We start from the raw sequence: 19,308 nt of genomic DNA on the forward strand, positions 1-19,308 counted from the left end.
ATTTGATTTAAATAAAACTATAAATATTTAAATAAAAATATATTTCCTATAAACTTACATTTTATTATATTAATATTAATCTTTTGCAAACCATAACAAATTACCGTGCAAGTCTCAAAGTGGTTACTATCTGTAGCATTTGATTATAAATATAAATACATTTTTAATGTACATATTTAAACATTAATATATAATATTATCTTATATATTTTATTTTATATGCAATATTATCTTACACATATATATTTTTATATATTATATTAATTATTATTATATTTTTATTATTATTTTTATTGTTTAACACTCTTAATAAATCCAAAAAATATATTTAGCAGGCATTTCATTCAAATCAAAATACTGACCTTTGCTTTTAAAATCAACTAATTGAAAATTCTGTCACCAAAAAATTGTTTCGAGTGCATTTGAACCATCAAGTGGCATCAACGTTGCGATGATTTCTGCTTGTTAACATGGCTACCGTAGGAGTTCCGTGTTCCCCTCTCATTCCTTTTCCAATTCGGTTCAGTTTGGTTTTGGCTTGCCTTGGTTTTCCTGTGTCTTTCGAGTTGGGAATTCTGAAAATTTAACTCGCTTTTTTGGGAAACAGAGTGGGGGAGGTGGAACGGAACTGGGGTACTGCCATAATTCCTCGTCGACATGTCAACAGAGAGTGCCGCCTCTTCATAGCCAAAAATGGAAACGGGGATTGGCTGCCAAAAACAGTTTCCACACAGATGCGGCAGACTCTCGGCAAACGGACAGGAATCCAGGACTCACGGACAGAGTTACAAGCGGATGGATGGACGGACAGAAGGACGGAGCGATGTGTTAGTTCATTTTGATTGCTAATTGGTTTGTTAAACAATGGCTTTCAGAGGGGGAGATATTTTAACGAATTCCCCCAAAAATGCAACGAGTCGAGAAGCCAAAAGAGGTTGGATTTTGACATCAAATTTGGTTTAAGAAAGTATATTACATAAATTTTAGTAAAAGATAGTAAAGATCACAGACAAAGTAATTTCTCATTCATTCCTTTCAAATTATTTTGTTAAAATATTTTTTAAAAGCACATTTATTTTGGGTTAAAAACGTATGTAAATTATTTTAGTAAAAGGTAGTAATGATCACTGACGAAGTAACTTCTAATTCTTTCCTTTCAAATTATTATGTTAATATATTTTTAGCAGAACTCTTCTCCTTTTCAAAACTCTTCAATTAACCCTCTCTCTCACTCTTATCCTTACTGTTTGCCTTCATCTCGAGTTAACTAATTTTCCACGAGCTGTTTCTCTGTTAACATTGACTGACCGCAAAAAGGCGGGAGGAAAAGCGGAAAACCTTAACTAGAATTACACCCACAGCAAAGAGTTTTCAATTTCTATTTTTGCCATGCTCAAAATGATGGCTATTAAAGCTTATAATAAAATATATAAAATAAAATATAAAGATTAAGTTTTTTTTGGGACAGAGAAAGGTGGAAAGCCATCACAATCACGCCTGACTTGTGGCCGCTTGATTTTCGCAAGCCTAATTGTTTGACGCTGGGCCAAAAAGGGAAATCCCCGAACTGCCAGGTGAATGGCCGAATGTCGGGGAATGTCCTTGTTATCCTGCAACAAGTGAGACAACCGCATAATCCACAGCAACCACAGAGGCCACCACACTCGCCCGCACACACACACGCACGGGCGGTGCATTTATAAATTTGCAAAAGCACTGCAAAAACGCTGAAAAATATTGAAAAAGCGATCTCTACACAATTGTCCATAAAGTGGACACTTTTTGTGGCCTTCTTTTTTTTGTATTTATTATTTCTCCTTCTCTTATTTGTTGTTGTTTTATTATTATTATTTTTTCAGTTGTTATTGCCGCGGGGGTGTCATTGTTTTTGCCCATGCGACCACAGTAAGGATTAAAGCGGACAGGGCCGTAACCGTTGTGACGTAACAATGTGGCTAACAAAAACAAATACACACCCGAAGGCCAGAAGCTTGATATTGACAACTTTTTAATCACTTAATAAATTCAATAAAATTAAATGCGGTTAAGCGTCAACAAGGACAATCAAACCCCTTTCATCCTTTCATCCTTGCCATCCGTCAATCAGGCGCTTCACAAAAATCCTTTTCGCCTGACAATGAACAAAAGACTTGGGACAAATGCCGCAGCAAGGATTCGAGGATACGCAAATATTGAAGAGACATTTTTTTTCCTCTGTTTGTTAGGGATTTAAATATAGAAATTTGATTAAATTTGTTTTAATAAAATCTAAAATATAACTTTCCTGGGAAAGAACATAAGAACTTCGGCTTTCTTTTGCCTTTTCTCTGTTTTCTTTTTTTTTGGCATTTTTCAGGAGCTTCTCCCTTTGAAGGACATTTAATTAGCGTGAATTATTTTGTGCACAGCATTTTAATTTAGCAAATTAAGTGGCGCGGTACGAAAAATCATCGATGTTATGGTTATCTCCGGTCCCAGTCAACCTTAATTCTCGACATTTCGGAACAGAGGAGGGGAATGGAGCTGGAATCTCAGCTATTGGGGATTATGTCGAACCAGCGACTAATTAGCTGTGGAGATGGGGTGCAAAAGGCAGTCAGAGCTCGGCTCATTGGAGTTAATTTTATTTCCCTGCTGCCGTTGTCTTCCGTGTTTCTTTAAGCGCATTAGAACGATACGAAAAAAAAAAAATACAGAAAAAGAAAATATATCCAGAGCAGTCTGGGGTTCCAGGTTAACCGCGAAGGCCTCTAACTTCCACTCGAATTTCAGATTTATCACTCTGAGGGACTGAGTGTTGGGTGTAGTGACAACTAACAAATTGCCAACATTGGCATTTAAATTGTAATGCCTTTAAAATGTGTTCCCCCTGTTGAAATTTTTGATCAGACAATTGACTTTGCTTGCGTGACACTTTGGATTTGGCGATTTTGCGGCACAGGATTTGGATTTTATTTTACAGTCAACCTATGTAACATACATCCCATACCTCCTGCATATTCTGCACCTTTTGCACCTCCTGAATCTATTCTATACCACCTACACCACCCATTCATGGCCACATGCAATCAGCGCTGACCAATGCATTTCATTAGCACCAAATTAAGCAAAAAAAAAAAGGTCACCAAAATGTTCAAAATATAGTCTTTACAAAGAGTCGACTTTGGTTTAACCTAAGTAAAGAGTTAACTTTAAGATTAATTAGTCTTTTTCTACAGCATTATTTTGTTAAATAATTAATATGCCACATTTGGTATATTAATTAAATAAAGAGTCATTCATATTTCATCAGTTTTACTTATGAAATATTCTTATTTTTAAATAACTCTTAAAAGTATCTACCTAAACTTTTACTTTCAATTAACTTCCTTTATTCTAGAGCATTTTTTGTTTATAATTCTTTGATTAATGCTGCTGTTTTGAGTTAAAATAAGTCTTTTAATTCCCTGTAAATTCAGCTAGTTCATCACACTCATTCTAGAGGGTATGCCCCCTTCAAAGGCAATTGCAATTCAGCCATTTGCAAGTACACAAAAAAAAACAAAAACAAAATACAAATAAAAAGAAGAAATAAATAAATAAATAAGAACAACAAAAAACCTAAACGAAACTCGCCTCATTTCGTTTGTAATTTGTTGGTACAACAGTTCTTTCACCTCGCGAAAAATCCCCCCTCCTCCACCCCATTCCCGGCTCTTTGTAATTTCTGGCCAACCATTTTCCATTGGCATTGCATTGGCCATTTTTATATTTTCGGTTCATTTCGCTGGCCCCACCTCCACCTCCGTATTTTCCACTCCCCCATCACCATTTTCTTGGTTGTTTTTTTTTTGTTTTTGTTTTTCACTGGCGATTCGTTTCGTTTCGTTTCGCGTGGCGCGGTTTCGTGTATCTTTGTATCTCATCCCCCGTCCACCGATGTATCTGTGCGCTATGTATCTTTGTATCGGTATAGGCATTTTTCGTACCGACTCTCACCGAAACCGCCGGCAATCACACACAAGCAACCTCAAAAGCGCCAACAAAAACCAGATACATCGGACAATAAAAAGCAACAATTACAATGAACAAATGTACGAAAATATCGAAAGCACTCAAAAATTATAGAGAAAATCATAACAAGAAGAAAAACTATACCAACCTTAAGACGAACCTAAAGGATAGTACTTTTATAAACTCAAAAATTCAAGTGATTTGGAACACACATTGAAAACTGAAATTCAATGAGACATAGTAACCCATGAACTTAGAATCCATCTAAATTTTACATTACCAGCAACACAATCCCTAAAGTTCATTCCTATCCGTTGTCTCAACAAGGAAACATCTCAAACTAAATAACAAATCCAAATAATAAACGAAAAACAAAGTGAAATTTAAAACACAGTAGATTAGGTCAAACAAAAAGTGAACTCCTCCACTACAAGGTACTTAACAATATATATACTAAATACCATCAGAATGGAACAATTTGACATAATGCGCGTGGAGGAGGCGATTACCGAATTCTATCGTTCGAACGGACATAGCCAAGATCTGGACAAATGGCTCACGGAGGTTAAGGCTAGTTCTCAGGTTTGGCAATTAACTTTTCTGCTTTTGCAGCCGGGCAAGAGCACCGATATTCAGTTCTTCGGTGCCACTGCTCTTCACTCTAAGCTGAGGAAGGATTGGGATGAGCTTTCGGTGAAAAGCCGGGGAGAACTTAGGCAAAAGATTCTCCAGTTGCTTGGGCTTTTTGCCGGAGGACCGAAAATCGTCCTGAATCGGCTATGTATGTCACTGGGAGCTTATCTAGTTCAGATGCAAGTTGAGAACCGTAATCCCGCACTTACTCCCATCGAGGAGGTGACCTACTCTTTCCTGAATGATAGAATCCCCAATTCTAGCCACGATGTGCAGATTGGGATTTTGTTGGAAATTTTGGGAGGCATTCCGGAGGAAGCCCATTCCATCGTTACCCGAAGATGGCGAAACGATGTGCATGAGTTGGTGGGTAAATCGGTATCATTTGTCCTTCAGACCGCTGAAAACTATCTGAAGACGAAGCAACTTGACTCGGAGATAGGCAACCATGTGGACATTAACAGAGCAGTTGGATGCATCCGCAGATGGATTCAAAATTATGGCTATACCATTGAGGGCAGCGTAAACATTTCGCAAATTCTGCTGGAGTTGGTGCAAAAATGCTATTGGCCGCGCATGCGCGTCGGAGATGGCGTCATGGCCGCTGAGGAGATAGAATTGGCCGAATTGGCTTTAAGGACATTGTCCATAATAATCATTCAACCATGCAACTCTCCTCAGACGGCGATTGAACTAATTAAAATGTTCCTTGACTGCCTATCCGACATTGCTAAATCGGAATGGCAAGAAACCAAGAATGAGAAATTGGAAGCACTTATATACTCGTTATATATGACTTCCATAGAACATCACTCATCATTGATAATCAATGGAATCACTGCCGATCCGGAGCTCTTTAGAGTTTTGAAGCGCATTATTGACGAACTTATGAAATGCACCGATAAACCAGGGACTTTTCCCGTCGGAGAGATATGCAGCATCAAGGCCCTACCATTTTGGCACCTACTACAGCATGAGGTATGTTCCATTCCTAGTAATAAAAAGAAACTCGAAAGTTTGGAGTTTATAAAACCGGTTTACGCTGGCCTCACAAGGGTTTTGGTGAGAAAAGCCGAGTATCCGAAGTCCTTCGAACAATGGAATTCCGAGACACTAGACACTTTTACCATATATCGGCAGGACATTGCAAAGGCATTATCGTGCTGTTACAAAGTGTTGAAGGAAAACGCCCTTGAAATCCTGTCCGGAATGTTGAACGAGGCCAGTGCCGAAGTCAAAGTAAATCCAACAAATTGGACTGCTTTGGAAGTGTGCATTTTTAGTTTTATGTCTGTGGCCAAAGTTTGTGGGGGTGACTCGCTAAAAATACCCGAATTGATGCGCATAATGGCTGAAATACCATTTGAGCATTACAATGTCAAACTTCTGGCCACAGTTATGGAGACTATTGGCGCCTATGGCCACTGGCTGAAGAAGAACCGTTTGTACGTTCCGGAAGCGATCAATCTATTGATAGGGGGGCTCAGCTCTTCAGTGTCGGTCGATGCTAATCTGGCCCTAAAGGAGTTCATCACTCATTGTGACAGAATTACGATAACTCCTGAGGCCCTAATGGAAGCCTGCAGGTTCTGCCTTAACCCGGGATACATAAAAGAGTCCGATATGGAGAAGGTGATCTCCACCATAGGAACTGTGATGGGCATAATACCGATATATGATATTTACAAGAAGTTAGATTCTTTTCTCAATCCGTGGCTCGAAGAGTTGCAAGCCATTTGCCGGCACGTATTGAAAACCCCTTTAGCCCGTTCTCGGATATTGGTCCTCTATAAAATGATGTGTCCCCTATTTTTATCCTTGAAACGCATTGATGTTGGAGACAAAGACGACGATTACAATTTCTGTTTTCTGCTGTTGCTCGTTAGTCAGAAATTAATACAACTTTGGTCTGATGATATGGAAGTCATTGAGACCGTTTGTACCACCTTGAGTCATTTGATCAGCTTCTTAAGCTGCATTGACGCGGAGTTTGAGCATATCTCTCGTTTAGTTCGAACTACCATTGAGATACGCTACTGTCCACCCATCTTGGAGATGATAACGGCGGTCATTGTCACGTTCTATGAGGACGAGGTGACCCAGCCAGAAATGCAAGAGCTCTTGAGAGACTTTATCCAGCGGGGATTCATGGTTTTCGAGGCCACTCCGGTGGAGAACTACTCTAATATTTCGGATATTATAGGTGCGTTTTTTAAGTGTTTGTCGCAGATTATCCTACTTGTTCCACAAACCTTAACTCAAACAGAGCTGCCCTACAATCGTCTTGTTGCATATGCTTTGAAGGGCATGTCACTGCAGGAGGGTGTTGCCATACGTGGCAGTATTAATTTCCTAGTCAATCTTCTAAGCCAGGCCCGATGCTATGAGCATCTCGAACAGATCGTTCTGGGCTCCCTAGAAGAGATCTTCTCCACCTCAATAATGTGTATTGCTTCTTTTGTACCGCCTTCCGAAGTGGAAAATTTTGCGGGTCTCTTTTTCGCTTTGAATAAGCATTTTTCTAATGAGACTCTCAGCTTTGTGTTCGACGTGTTGAGTCAACCCGATTTCCCAAAGCCTCATATTACGCTGCATGAGAAGACCATATTAACAATGGTGTTGCTTAAGGAGACGAATAGCGAAGAAACTCTCCGGAAGTATATTTGTAATATGGCTCTCAGAATGCGAGGACTCGCCGAACACTTGCAATGAATTGCAGTGAAGCTCTATCCATTTCGGCTCTTTTTACACTTTAAACACATTTTAGTTTAGTTTTCGTATATCCAAATTTATTGTATTCATAGTTTAATTTTGGTTATTCATGCATCTTAGCTAGGTACATTAGAGTAGATGTAGAGACATATCCCCTCTTTAGTTAGTTTTCGAATATTCAAAATTTATTGTGGTATTTCATAGTTGTCTCGTCAACGTACGAACGTTGCGCGACTAGGCCCCCCCGGGATAGGCGCGCGGTCGGCAAAAATCCTCCAGCTGAACCCTCCACGAGGGCGCCGACTGGACAATGGACACTGTATTATCCCGGGCAATGGGTAATGCTCTTGCTCCAGGATAATGCAGTGTCTAGCTAAGGCTTCGATTCCATTTCTTTAGCCCAAAACGCTGGAGAAAATGAATCATTAGCCATGGTTGGAGGTGCCTGGCGGTAGGCATAAAACGCAAGTGGGTGGTTCCCCTGAAATAAACCAGTTTTCTAGGGTATGTGGGATCCTCCAGCTCAACAAGGTGGTGGAGGATATCCTTTATAGGGGATTTCCTCTATAAGATAGTGTCAGCTCGCGTCTCAAGAAACACCATCCTGGGGACAAGGACATGCACATCCTGCAGGGAGGTGAGGTGTAGAAGGACCTAGGCATGGACACCATCGGTAAGCACCTTTGTACACATAAGGAATGGTCTTCAAGCTAACCTTATGCCTTATTACAGCTCCTATGACCTGACTGCGGTGATCCTGGAGAGCAAAAAGAGGCACCTTCTGGCAGGAGAAGGAAATCAGGAACCCAATATAAGCTACAAAAGGTGAGTTACTTTTAAAATGTATACTTTCAACTATCTTGTATATAGAAAACATGGGGGAGGAACATACCTCTATAGGACCCACCTAATCCAACGTACTATGGTATTAGATTGGAAAGTCCTTGAGAGACCATCCTTCTCAGACCATAAGTACATACTGTTCCAATTCGATCACTCAGTTTTTAGAAACCCCAAGAATACTAGTATATTTTATAGTTCTTATAAAGAAAAGTACCCATATTCTATGAAAAAAAATCATAAAAAATCAGCTTTATAAGGAATTACTTTCTCGCCTTTTCTTTATTATTTTCTTTTTATTATTTTTGTGGTTCTGCAACTTTTATTATTTATTATCAAGAACATCTTCCTATAATCCCAAAATTATATATCTATAGCTATAAATAATCACCAAAAGAAACTCCACATTAAAATGGTAAACAAATATACAACAAAACACTGAGAAAAACACAACCACCATGGAAAACAAAAAGAAAATACAACCAAATGGAACAACAGTCAACCATCGAATACCAAAAATAGTTTTGCACGCGCCGATTTTTAAACAAAAGCGGCGCCACCGATCCAAGCCCATCCTGCCCCCTCCATTTTTTCCCTTAAATACAAAAAAAGCCACCAACAACTCGGAACGCGGAAAAACATGGGAGAAAAGTGTAAAACACATTGTGAAAATGTAAATTTTCCATTGATTAAATGCGAAAATGCAAGTGGAACAAAAAGAGCAAAAAAATAAATAAATAAAAGAGCGAACTCTGGATGATGATGAGGTTTAACGAGAAGGGGAGTCATTACGATTACAACTACATATAATTATATATATAAATATATGTATATATGTTTTTTTTTTTTTTTTTGGTAAAATATTTGAGCAAATATTTGAGCAGAACTGTTGAAAATTCGAAATTTGCAGTTCCAAACGGATTCAGTCGAGAAGTCCTTCGATATTTGTTAAATTTTTGCATTGATGGGACATTTCCTATGACATGTTTTTCAATTTAAATGTTAATTAACAATTAATAATTATTATTAGTTACAAAATATATTAAATATTAATAGTTGTTATTAAATAAAAGATATATAAATTTGTGTATAATTAAATATATAAAAGTTCATCATTTTTAACCAAATAAAAGCGAGTCTAAGTTTTGACTTTAATTTAATAAAAAACCAAGATTATTTCTTAACAGAACAACAACAAATTCAAGGTTTTTTGTATGCTTTTTTCGTAGGAATAAACAAAATTTTAAAATACAAATTTAATAAGCAGTACAAATATTTCTGTCAAGAAGCTTGATTAAACCTTGTAAAAACAAAACTCTGTAACATTAGCTTTTGGAAACATAATTTTAGGGGAAAAAATAATCATAAATAAACCACAATTGATTTAATTTAATTTTTACTTTTTAAATCCTTAACTACAGAATATTTATATTTTATCTTTTAAATACTTTCTCCATCCACAGGAAAACCCTTCGACCACCCTAACCAATTGAAGGCAAGGTCGCCTGGCAGGAGGTGGATGCCTACTTATATCTTTGTACAGATATATCTTTATATATACTATATATGTATATATGTAATCCAGCAATGACCTTGATGGCCCACACACACACACACACACACACAATTTGACCAAGGTGTTGACCAGCAAAAGAAGATAACTCAATGGCAATGCACTCGACGACTGTGCGGTTAATGGCCTCGACAAATTTCACTGCGGTTTTTCAACTTCAACGACATGGTGTGTCCTTTCCACATCCGTATCCCTATCACTGCATATGTATCTGCAGCTGTAGATGTAGATGTATTTGTATCTGCATTTGTGTCCTGGTGCTGTTGCTTGGTGGCAACAAAATCGAGTTAGTTATGCCAATTAATGCGACAATTGTCGGAAAAGTGAACTCCTGCCGATCCGAACGATGTCCCCTAATCACCAATAATCCGCATTAATTGCCATCAATTTGGGCTTGGCCATGTCCCTGTCTATGGTCCATGTCCTGCGGTCAGCAGATGTCCTTCGATTTTGAGGGGCCACCAATGAAGAAAAAGGTTTTAGCTCTCGCAAATTGATGCAATGCAAATGATTTAGAAATTCAAAACTAACAAATTGTTGTATAGTTTGGAAGAAGCAAAGCATTCGTTAATATTACAAATAAATTTATAACATAAAGATTTAAAATAAAGAAAAGTTTTCAAGTCATAAATGAAGCTTTGTTTTTATTATTTATTACCTTATTCGACCTTAACTTTGAATTGATAAATATATAGAGATACGCATAACTTTTGATTCACAAAATAAAGCCGACAGACACTTGGATTTTTCCCCCCAGCTGACAACCGCAAATACAAGTTGTTGTTATCGATAATACTTGAAAGATAAGTTAAAAGTGAAAATATTAATTTGTGATTGGTTTTCCCAACCAGCTCAACTTTGATTATTGATAATTCAATTGCGGAATTTCTTAAAAAAAAATTAAGTAATCGTTTAGTTGATGTCTGTGGGTCTTTGTTCATTGATAATAATAGAAATATAAGTTCCAGGCACTAATTTGTAGGTTTTTAATTCAGAATTATATATTGAAAGTATTTGAGGGAGAAGTTTATAAACAATATATTTTGTGTGTTCTTTTAACAAAGTTGGATTGAAAAGATGATATTTGTAATGGAAGAATATTTGTGAAAAGGAATCTGAAACTAGAATAATAAAATATATATTATGGAAAGTAAATATAAAGTGTTGAAGCTAAATAAAAATTAAATACTGATGAGGGAGAAGTGTATCTCTTAGGAAACAATATATTAAAAATTCTTTATAGTTTTTAAATAAAGTCAGATTAATAAGATTTTTTTTAGTAAAGACAAAGTTACATTTAACTTTTGGAATATCCAAAAGATAATTAAATGATTTTCTGTTCTTAAAAAAATGTAAACCAAGTTCCCAAGTTGTTTATAATATTTACCATAGTTCTCATACACGCTGAAAATTATATTGAAAATATTTCTGAAACCCCCAAAAAATATTTTTTTTTAAATAAAAACAACAGTTCAAAATTTTTTTTGTAAATAATTTTTGTGTGTGATTTTTGTTTTTTTATTTGGTTTTGGTTCAAATTCGTTTTTTGTGTTAAAGATTTTTTGTTTTTGTTTTGTTTTTTGTTTTGTTTTTTTCTTTCGCGCTAAAACTTACAGCTAGACAAAAAAATTGATTTCTCACTTAAGGGACTAGTTAAACTTATAAATTACAAATAGCTAAATTCGCATATATATATTATCCACAAAAAAAAATGTTCAAAAAAAAAGAGAGTGTTACAATCTAGTTTTCTATATACAGAGTGTGTGTTTCTTTGTGTTTTGTGAAATTAATTATTATTACTTTTTTTTGGGAAATTGAACTAAAGTTTTTTCGCTTTCTTTGAAGATTTTCCCGGGGAAGATCCTGTGAAAATGTGAGACTCCTTTTTCGGGCTCGAACTCATCGCACGATTTTATGAATCGAGCATAAAACTTCGCCGGAGCTCGAAGTCCTTTTGGGGTTTTGTTTTTGTTTTTTTAGGGTTTTCCGCTGCCACTGATGCTGCTTTTCCTGCTTTTCCAAACGTTTTTCCTTCCAACTGATGATGAGGCTGCTCCGTTTGCCGGCCGGAGGCGTCTTTACTTAATACACTATATCACAATTTTCTTTTTTTTTTTTTTTGTTTTCTTTGCTTTCTTGCTTGCTTGCCGCTCTGCGCCGCCGCTTTTCCAGTTTTGTATCACTTTTCTTTTGGGGGGTGGGGATGGGGTAGGGGATTTTCCGGTAACTCCCATTCTATAAGTATTTTTTAGTAGGGCCGCCACACGGTCTTCTGCTGGACAGCGGCACTCTTGAGCTTGGTGGCCGCCGGTATACAGGTGGTCTCCGGCGATGGAACCTCCGTGGCGCTGGTCTCATGGTAAATGGGTTTCATTGCCGACGGCGCTTTGAGATCACAACGCATACGGATCGGCGTGATCGGTGCAATATGATGTGCCGGTGAACTGCGTGTGGAATCAATACTCTTGTCCAGATCATATTCCGATTTAACCACATCGATTTGCTCATCATCGGAATCGGCATCGGAGGCGGATTGTTCATGAATGGAGCTCGTCTCAATGGAGGTGTTTAGCTTGAGGAGCACATGACTCTGATGGCTTTGCGTTGGCGATGAGCTCGAGGGCCTCGAGCTGGCCGGACTTGGCTGAGCAGCCTCCGTGGTCTGCATGGCATGGATGGGATGCAGTGCAGCATTACGCGCCCGGAGCCCGGCAGCAGCGGCAAAATTATACGGATGGAAGGCATGTGGTGTGGCCTTGGCCACATGATTGAACGGGAACTGTGGCATCGCATAGGCAGCCGCCGGAGCAGCACCCGGTGGCGATGGCATCATGGCCGTTGGCTGACCCGCCGATGCAGCCGCCGCCGCTGCTGCTGCTGCAGCTGCCGCCGCCTGGGCATGGGCATATTCCGGGGCCAAAGATGACACGGAGGAGACGGAGGTGGTGGAGGAGGAGGATGTGGAGGTGTTATTGGTGGCACCAATCGCTGAGGATTGTGTGGCTGCCACATTACTCTGCGAGTTGGGGGACACAGAGGCAGAGGCAGCAGCGGCCTTAACCAGCGCAGGATGATGAACCTGAGCCTGAGCCTGGGCAGCAGCCTGATGACGGAAATAATCCGCATAACCATAGGTCATGTATGCGGCATCCAGCCAGGCGGGATTCAGCATGAAGGGATTGAAGGCGCCGGGATGAGGATAGCCATAGCCTGGAAAGGATCAAAAGAAATAGGGAAAATTTACAAATTAGTAAAGAAAAATTCAAATTGTAAAGGTTTTTCATTATAAAAGGGGAGTGAGTGGGGGTGAAGGAATAAGGTTTTTGGGTAATTTGTGTTTATTTTTCATCAAGTGAAAATATTGAAAATTTAACTATAAAAGTTTGAAATATCTCTGGGATATTTTGAAGCATATAGAAAGCAAAACTTTCTGAAGGATTTTGATATTGAAAAGGTAGTTTTAGCTATAATTTCTTGTGGTTATTGTGGGATTTCGGGTTTTTTGGGGATTTAAACTGAAAACATAATTGAAACTAAAAAACTCACTTTGCTTACTTCTTGGCTCCCGCGGCCCGTCGACCGTCACCTTGATGGCTTTGCTATAACTAGCGATCTGCACCGGATATGTGGCAATGGTGATCGTTAGCGTAAAGGATTTTCCCCGCCCGGAACGTCCCACGAAGCGTAGATCATTGAATTTGGCCACCTGATTCTTCATCGTTGTGGTGCAATTTCTCAGCTCGCCGCAGTAGTTCTCATCGTTGCCGCATTTAATGGAAACCAGAGTGCCATCGGGGACATCATCGAGAGCGATCACCTTGAAGGCACCCGGCAGTGATTTATTCGATCGCCAATGATTGGGCAAAGCACTGCAAAGGATCGATGGGGAGCCGGTTTGGGCCAATTCACCATGATATTCCTGCAACATCTCATGGAGGCTGGCAAACATATCTGTCATCGAGCTGGGCATCTTGGCATTGGAATTGGATGTCGCATTCGAATTGGAGTTCGAGTTGGAGGAGGTCGAGGTGGAGTTATTGGTACTAAGATCCGGTGTGGAGCTTCCTGTGCTGCTGGCCGAATGTGTGCTTGTATTGTGCGCCGCATTAACGCTGGTGTGTGGTGTATTGGTGATGCTCGATCCGGTTGCAGCATTTCCGGCGGAAATGGCTGCCGCTGCTGCTGCCGCTGCCGCTGCAGCGGCCAAAACTTGTGTGTTATTGGCCACCATTGTTGGACCCGCTGGCAGATGCATCCTTTTATCCGAATGTAATTGTAATCCTTGGCTATAATTTCACCCACACAGTTTTTTACACTTTTTGAGCACTTTTCTTCTTGGATTTTTTTTTTTTTTCGGTGTATACACTTGGAAAAAATATATACGCGGCTGTGACCGTTCCAAAAAAAAATATTTCTTGATGTTTAATTTTTGGTGTGTGTGTTCGGGAGTTTCGGAAGTTTTCAAAATTCGTTTTTATATATATAATATTTGTATATATATGTTTCTGCGTTCTCGACACGCTAAAGTCGCTGAGTGAACTGATTCTCTGCTGCGATCGCTGGCAGTATTTAAAGTGGACTGCGCTGCTGGATGGGCCGTCGCTGCCAGCGTCGCCGCCGACGTTGTATACCTTGCCCGCTTCCACCTACAGACCCGTCCCTTTCTCTCGCATTGTCCTGGGCGGTATTGGCTACCTACACACAAGCATACACACTTTTAAGGGTGCAGGTATATGTGTATATGTGTGTGTGTGTGTGTCGAGCAACCACCATTGCCGCCGCAACAACAACCACAGGAAAAATTTCCCATTTTTCCATTGCGGTTCGTGGAGGGAGGGAAATACAGCGCAGAGAAACAGGAGAAAATACAAAAAAAAAAAAAAAAACGCAGAAAGGAAAAAATAAAAATGCGCGACAGAGAGAGAGTCACTCTGTCTCTCCGGCTGGAAAGGCGCAGGCGGGGGCGCGCTGAAAATAAGTGAAAAAAAAAATACAAATAAAATTGCACCAAAGAAAAACTCAAAAAGAAAAATCTCTCGTTTTCTCTCCTCGCTTGCTTGCTCTCTCTCTCTCTCTCTCTCACTCTAGTGACCGGCAACGGGCGGTCTGGAAAATGTGTGTGTTTTGGTGTTTTTCTTTTCGTCTTCACGCACGCCAAAAAGGAAAACGCACGGCCGTGCAACAGTTTCCCAGGTTTAACATTTCCCATTTCTCCCTTCCAATTCCAGCGGGGCGCGTGTTTCGATGGCAGCAGGGGGGGGAGGCCTAGAGGTCCTGTCACAGGTAGGAGAGGTCCTGTCACTTAGAGGAAGATAGAGAGGGAGATACAGTTAGAGAGAGAGCGAGGTTCTGCCCCACACAGGGGGGCCGATGTCCTGCCGACATGAGGCATGAGGACTCAATTAGGCCACAGCGAAGGGATCCTGTCGGAGATCATCGGTGACAGGGATTGGTAGGGGAAATAAATCGGAATATTATTATATATTATAGCTGATTAAAAGATCTTTAAAAAATATCAATTAATCAAAGATTTTGTCTGGACCTAATTGTTAGAATAATCAGGGCATTACGACATATTATTTTACTTAATTCTGAAACGTTCTTGTTATTATTATTATATATCCTTCTTAATTTTGCAGAGTTCCAATTTATATATATTATTTTGTGCTTATATCTTATAAATTAAATAATTTCTCAAATATTCGATGAGTAAAAACATAGGAAAGTATATTCCCCTATATCAATAAATTGTAAGGATTTTAAAAAGAACACATGCGATCCTTTAGGTGGGTTTTAAAAAGAAACGTATATAGCCCTTTACTCTGTAGTTTTCTAATATGATAACCTGAATACTTTTATTAACACACATTTATTTAGACGGAATATTCTAATATTATTAAAAATACATATATACAAAAATTATCTTTATAATAAAAACCTTATATGGTAAATAAAATATACCACATAATAATGAACGATACACTTCATCCAAAACTCTAGCTCATTATTTATTTTAATAAAAGGAAAAGTAAAAATCCCTCGTTTTATGTAAATGTATCAGAGTTATAATACATTTATATATATTTTAACGAAAAGAAAAGTGAAATGTCTCAATATTATAATAAATATATATAAATTCTATAAAATGATCTTTATAAAACAAACAAAATAAAATACACTATCCAATAAAAAACTTTCAATTATTTAAATATAATTATATATATTATTATTATATTATATTATATAAATTTCACCCAGAACCCCAGATCATTCTTTATTTTATTTGAAAAAGCAAACTAAATGTCCTTTTGTTTCTGTAAATGTCTCACAAAATTAGTGTGTTATTCAAGGTAATCTGAAATCCCTGGCTGATCATATTACGACACACTGATATTGATCCCATTTAGCTATGTTCTAGCCCAATGTTTTCTACCAATCCCGCCCAAAAATTTTTGGTCTCATTCAAAACGATCTGGAAACTGATCCTAAAGGATCCTTTACTCCAGGATCTATGATCTATGATCGGAAAACTGCGATTTGGATCAATCCAACTAACACCCTTTGTCCGGAACCGAGTTTGTTTGGTATCTAAATTTCACTTCCCGGATCGCTTTAATCCTGATGCTAATCGGGGGCGATTATCCTGCGATTAGTGATGTAAATATTTGTGCGGCTTTTGTTTCTAGAGTGGCGCAATCCTTGAGTCTACAAATTCGCTGCCTGCCAAATGCCAGATCCTTGATTGGATCAGGTTTTGATCTAATCCGGAAGTGTGATACTCAGAAGAGTGTGCTGGTATTTTCTAAGCCTTAATTTAAGATGGAACATTTAAGGCAACATTATTTAAATATATTTTATTTTCTAAACCCTTTTAATATGCAATTAATATCCTCAGTGTATCTCAAAATCAAATGCCCGACAGGCCAAAAAATTGCGGCCCACCAAAACAACCTTAAAAACGAGGCCACAGGACCTTCTCTCATATTGTTTTTTTTTTTTTTTGTTCCCTTTTTTCATGGGATCTGGGCTCGAAGTGTGGGGCATTTTCCAGGGAGGGAAGGAGGGGATAGACTGGTGTAGGGAAACCGTAGGAAGACCAACCAAAATGTCGCGAGAACGCGCCTCTCTCAGCAGGATAAATCCGACGCACACTTCCAATAAATCGCTGCCGCTGCCTCTGTCGTCGCTGGCAGCGCCTTTGTACGCGCGCGGCCTCTCGCTGCGAGGGACTGTTAAGGTCCTTGCGTTCCTCGGGTCCTGGGGTCCTTCGTCGCTCACAGGTTAGCGAGCGTGCGACAAGGACGCGGGCGAAATTCCCGGGAAATCAGCGCGACCGCCGTCGCTTGTATTTATTTTATTTTTTTGTGGATCCTGCTGCGATTCCTTGGCAATTTTCAGCGACAGGAGCCGCCGCAGCACGCGCAGATAGATCCTTCGGTTCCCGATCCCGTGGAATTTGCAAAAAAAAAATTACCAGCTGAAAGACAGGTAGTAACTGTACCGTTCCACAGGAGCCACGGATAACCCTTTTTTTATTACCATTTTTGCAAAACTCCCCACAAAAAAAAGACATACTCGAATATCTAGTCAAGATGGAAAAACAGAGAAATATATATGATATATATAGTACTCTAGATATTTTCAGGTAAGCCATCGAAGGTCCTCGAACAGGTAATGCAACCGCGCAATCTTAATCCTTTGCTTATGAAAGTCAATCGCCCGGATTAACCAGCACGCCCCGCAAATATTTTGGCCGATTAGCCGCCGCCACCGGCCATAAAGTATTGGGCCAACACAACGAAAAAAATACCGCCCATCAAAGATATTTAGCTACCTGTTTTTAGCCAAAAATTCAACGGATTTCACTTTTTAGTGTGGACTTAAGAACTCCTCAAAAGCGAAGGGATTACAAACAAAGATCGGTTCGGGAACAGACTTATAGTAAATGTAAATAAATTGTTAGAAATATTAAAATATAACAAAGAAGTGTTTCTTTTTCAATAATATATAGAAAGGTTATTAATGCTACGTTTGATTTAAAATATTATATATATTACTGAGACTGTGAGTGATAAAAGCAATACAAAGAGATTTACAATAGAGGAGATCAGTCTCAAAGAAAATTTAAATTAATCGATAAAGTTAAATTGAGAAGTATTTAAAATTAAATACACATATAAGAAGTTAGTTTATCTAAAGTTTGATTAAAATATTTTTAAAATTACTCAAAACCAACAATATTTTATTCATCAATAATATTTAATCGGTTACCATATATTTTTTAGATGTTCCTAGTTAACTTAATGTATTCTTGAGATCTTTTTAAAATATTAGTAGTTACTATAGATCCATTTGCATAAAATTGTAAAATAAGACTATCTATAAAGTCAGGAACTATCTATATTTTTAAGATACTAGCTATTTCTAAAGAGTCCAAACAACTTATCATACAAATTTCAATTAAATTCCTATATGTTTCCAAAAATATTCCTAGATATCCCTCTAGATTCTAGAGAATCTTTTGATCCTAGAATATATTTTAAATATATATATAGATCTTCTTTTCCATAAAAAACGGTAACCCCTGTAATACACAAATCTCCTGCTTATTCAAGAACCCTCTTCAGATATCTTTATAAATATGTTAATATAAAATACTTCACTTACCCCAATCACAACTGGAACTGGCTTCTTATAGAAACTGCGATCCATGAAAGATTAGAAAATTCTGAAATTTCCATTACCATCCTAATGATGATCTAGTATAAAATAGGTTCTATTATTACATCAACCCCCAATTACCATATTGATAGATCATTTGCATTGCACCAAAGATCCCTCCCTTTTGAGACAGAGAGAATGAGTAAGAGGGATAGCTGATCTCAAGGGTTGGGGGAGGTTCTCTCTCTCTTTTGAATTTTTTTATTTATGTTTTTGGAACCAACCGTTGGCGAGCAGATGGTAAAAACAGAATATATATATATATACGATCACAGAGGGGTTGATTTATTAATAGAGTGAACGGCAGCCAAGCGTTAAGCGATCGTGCAAGAGAGAGAGAGTGAGGGAGAGAGAGACTATATATATAGAGGAAAGATCTTGGCTCCGCCTCTAGCTTGCTCTCTCTCACTCTCTCCCTCTTTCTCTTTCTCCTGGTGGAGCTCTTCACTCACCTGCTTGCAAGGCAACACTAAAGCACAGATCCTGGATACCAAGGAGCACCTAAAGGACTAAACTGAATTGAAAACGAAAAATATGTAAAGCAGCGGGAAAACAGGAAAGCTCTGGCATCGCATGGAAATTCCAGTGGTGCAGGGGAAATTCTCTTCAAAATAAAAAATGAAAGAAAATAGAGGCTCCCAATCGTCAGGCATTGCCATACCCTGAAACTAGTGGGGTATTTAAGTTCTGAGAGATGGGTTCAAAGTTCTTTTAATAATAGTTAAGACCTCACTGCGACGTTTAATAATAATTTTAAAACTAAAAACAAAATCATTTTAATGTTTTTCTTTGTAGTGTTCCTAGATTATTTTATAACAATATCATATATTTTGTAA

At 38.4% G+C, this 19,308-nt stretch overlaps 2 protein-coding genes across 2 annotated transcripts; one reads left to right on the forward strand and one right to left on the reverse strand.

The window, feature by feature from the left end:
- The first annotated feature begins 4,461 nt into the window (after nt 1–4,461).
- On the forward strand, nt 4,462–9,663 carry LOC110176105 (importin-13-like). Its single transcript, XM_020942344.2, has 4 exons — nt 4,462–6,829; nt 6,893–7,283; nt 8,071–8,163; nt 9,642–9,663. Exons 1-4 carry the CDS (start codon nt 4,462–4,464, stop codon nt 9,661–9,663), a joined length of 2,874 nt encoding a protein of 957 aa, XP_020798003.2.
- A 1,595-nt stretch (nt 9,664–11,258) lies between these two features.
- On the reverse strand, nt 11,259–18,392 carry run (segmentation protein runt). The gene is made up of 2 exons (XM_086839220.1): nt 13,298–18,392; nt 11,259–12,961 (listed from the first exon to the last, which is right to left on the reverse strand). The coding sequence occupies exons 1-2, from the start codon at nt 14,004–14,006 to the stop codon at nt 12,000–12,002; spliced, it is 1,671 nt and encodes a 556-aa protein (XP_086695346.1). The 5' UTR covers nt 14,007–18,392; the 3' UTR covers nt 11,259–11,999.
- Between the last annotated feature and the right edge of the window lie 916 nt (nt 18,393–19,308).

Source organism: Drosophila serrata, unplaced genomic scaffold (assembly GCF_035046125.1).
Source record: "Drosophila serrata isolate PLE 108 unplaced genomic scaffold, ASM3504612v1 contig_362, whole genome shotgun sequence".
Classification (NCBI taxonomy): Eukaryota; Metazoa; Arthropoda; class Insecta; order Diptera; family Drosophilidae; genus Drosophila; species Drosophila serrata.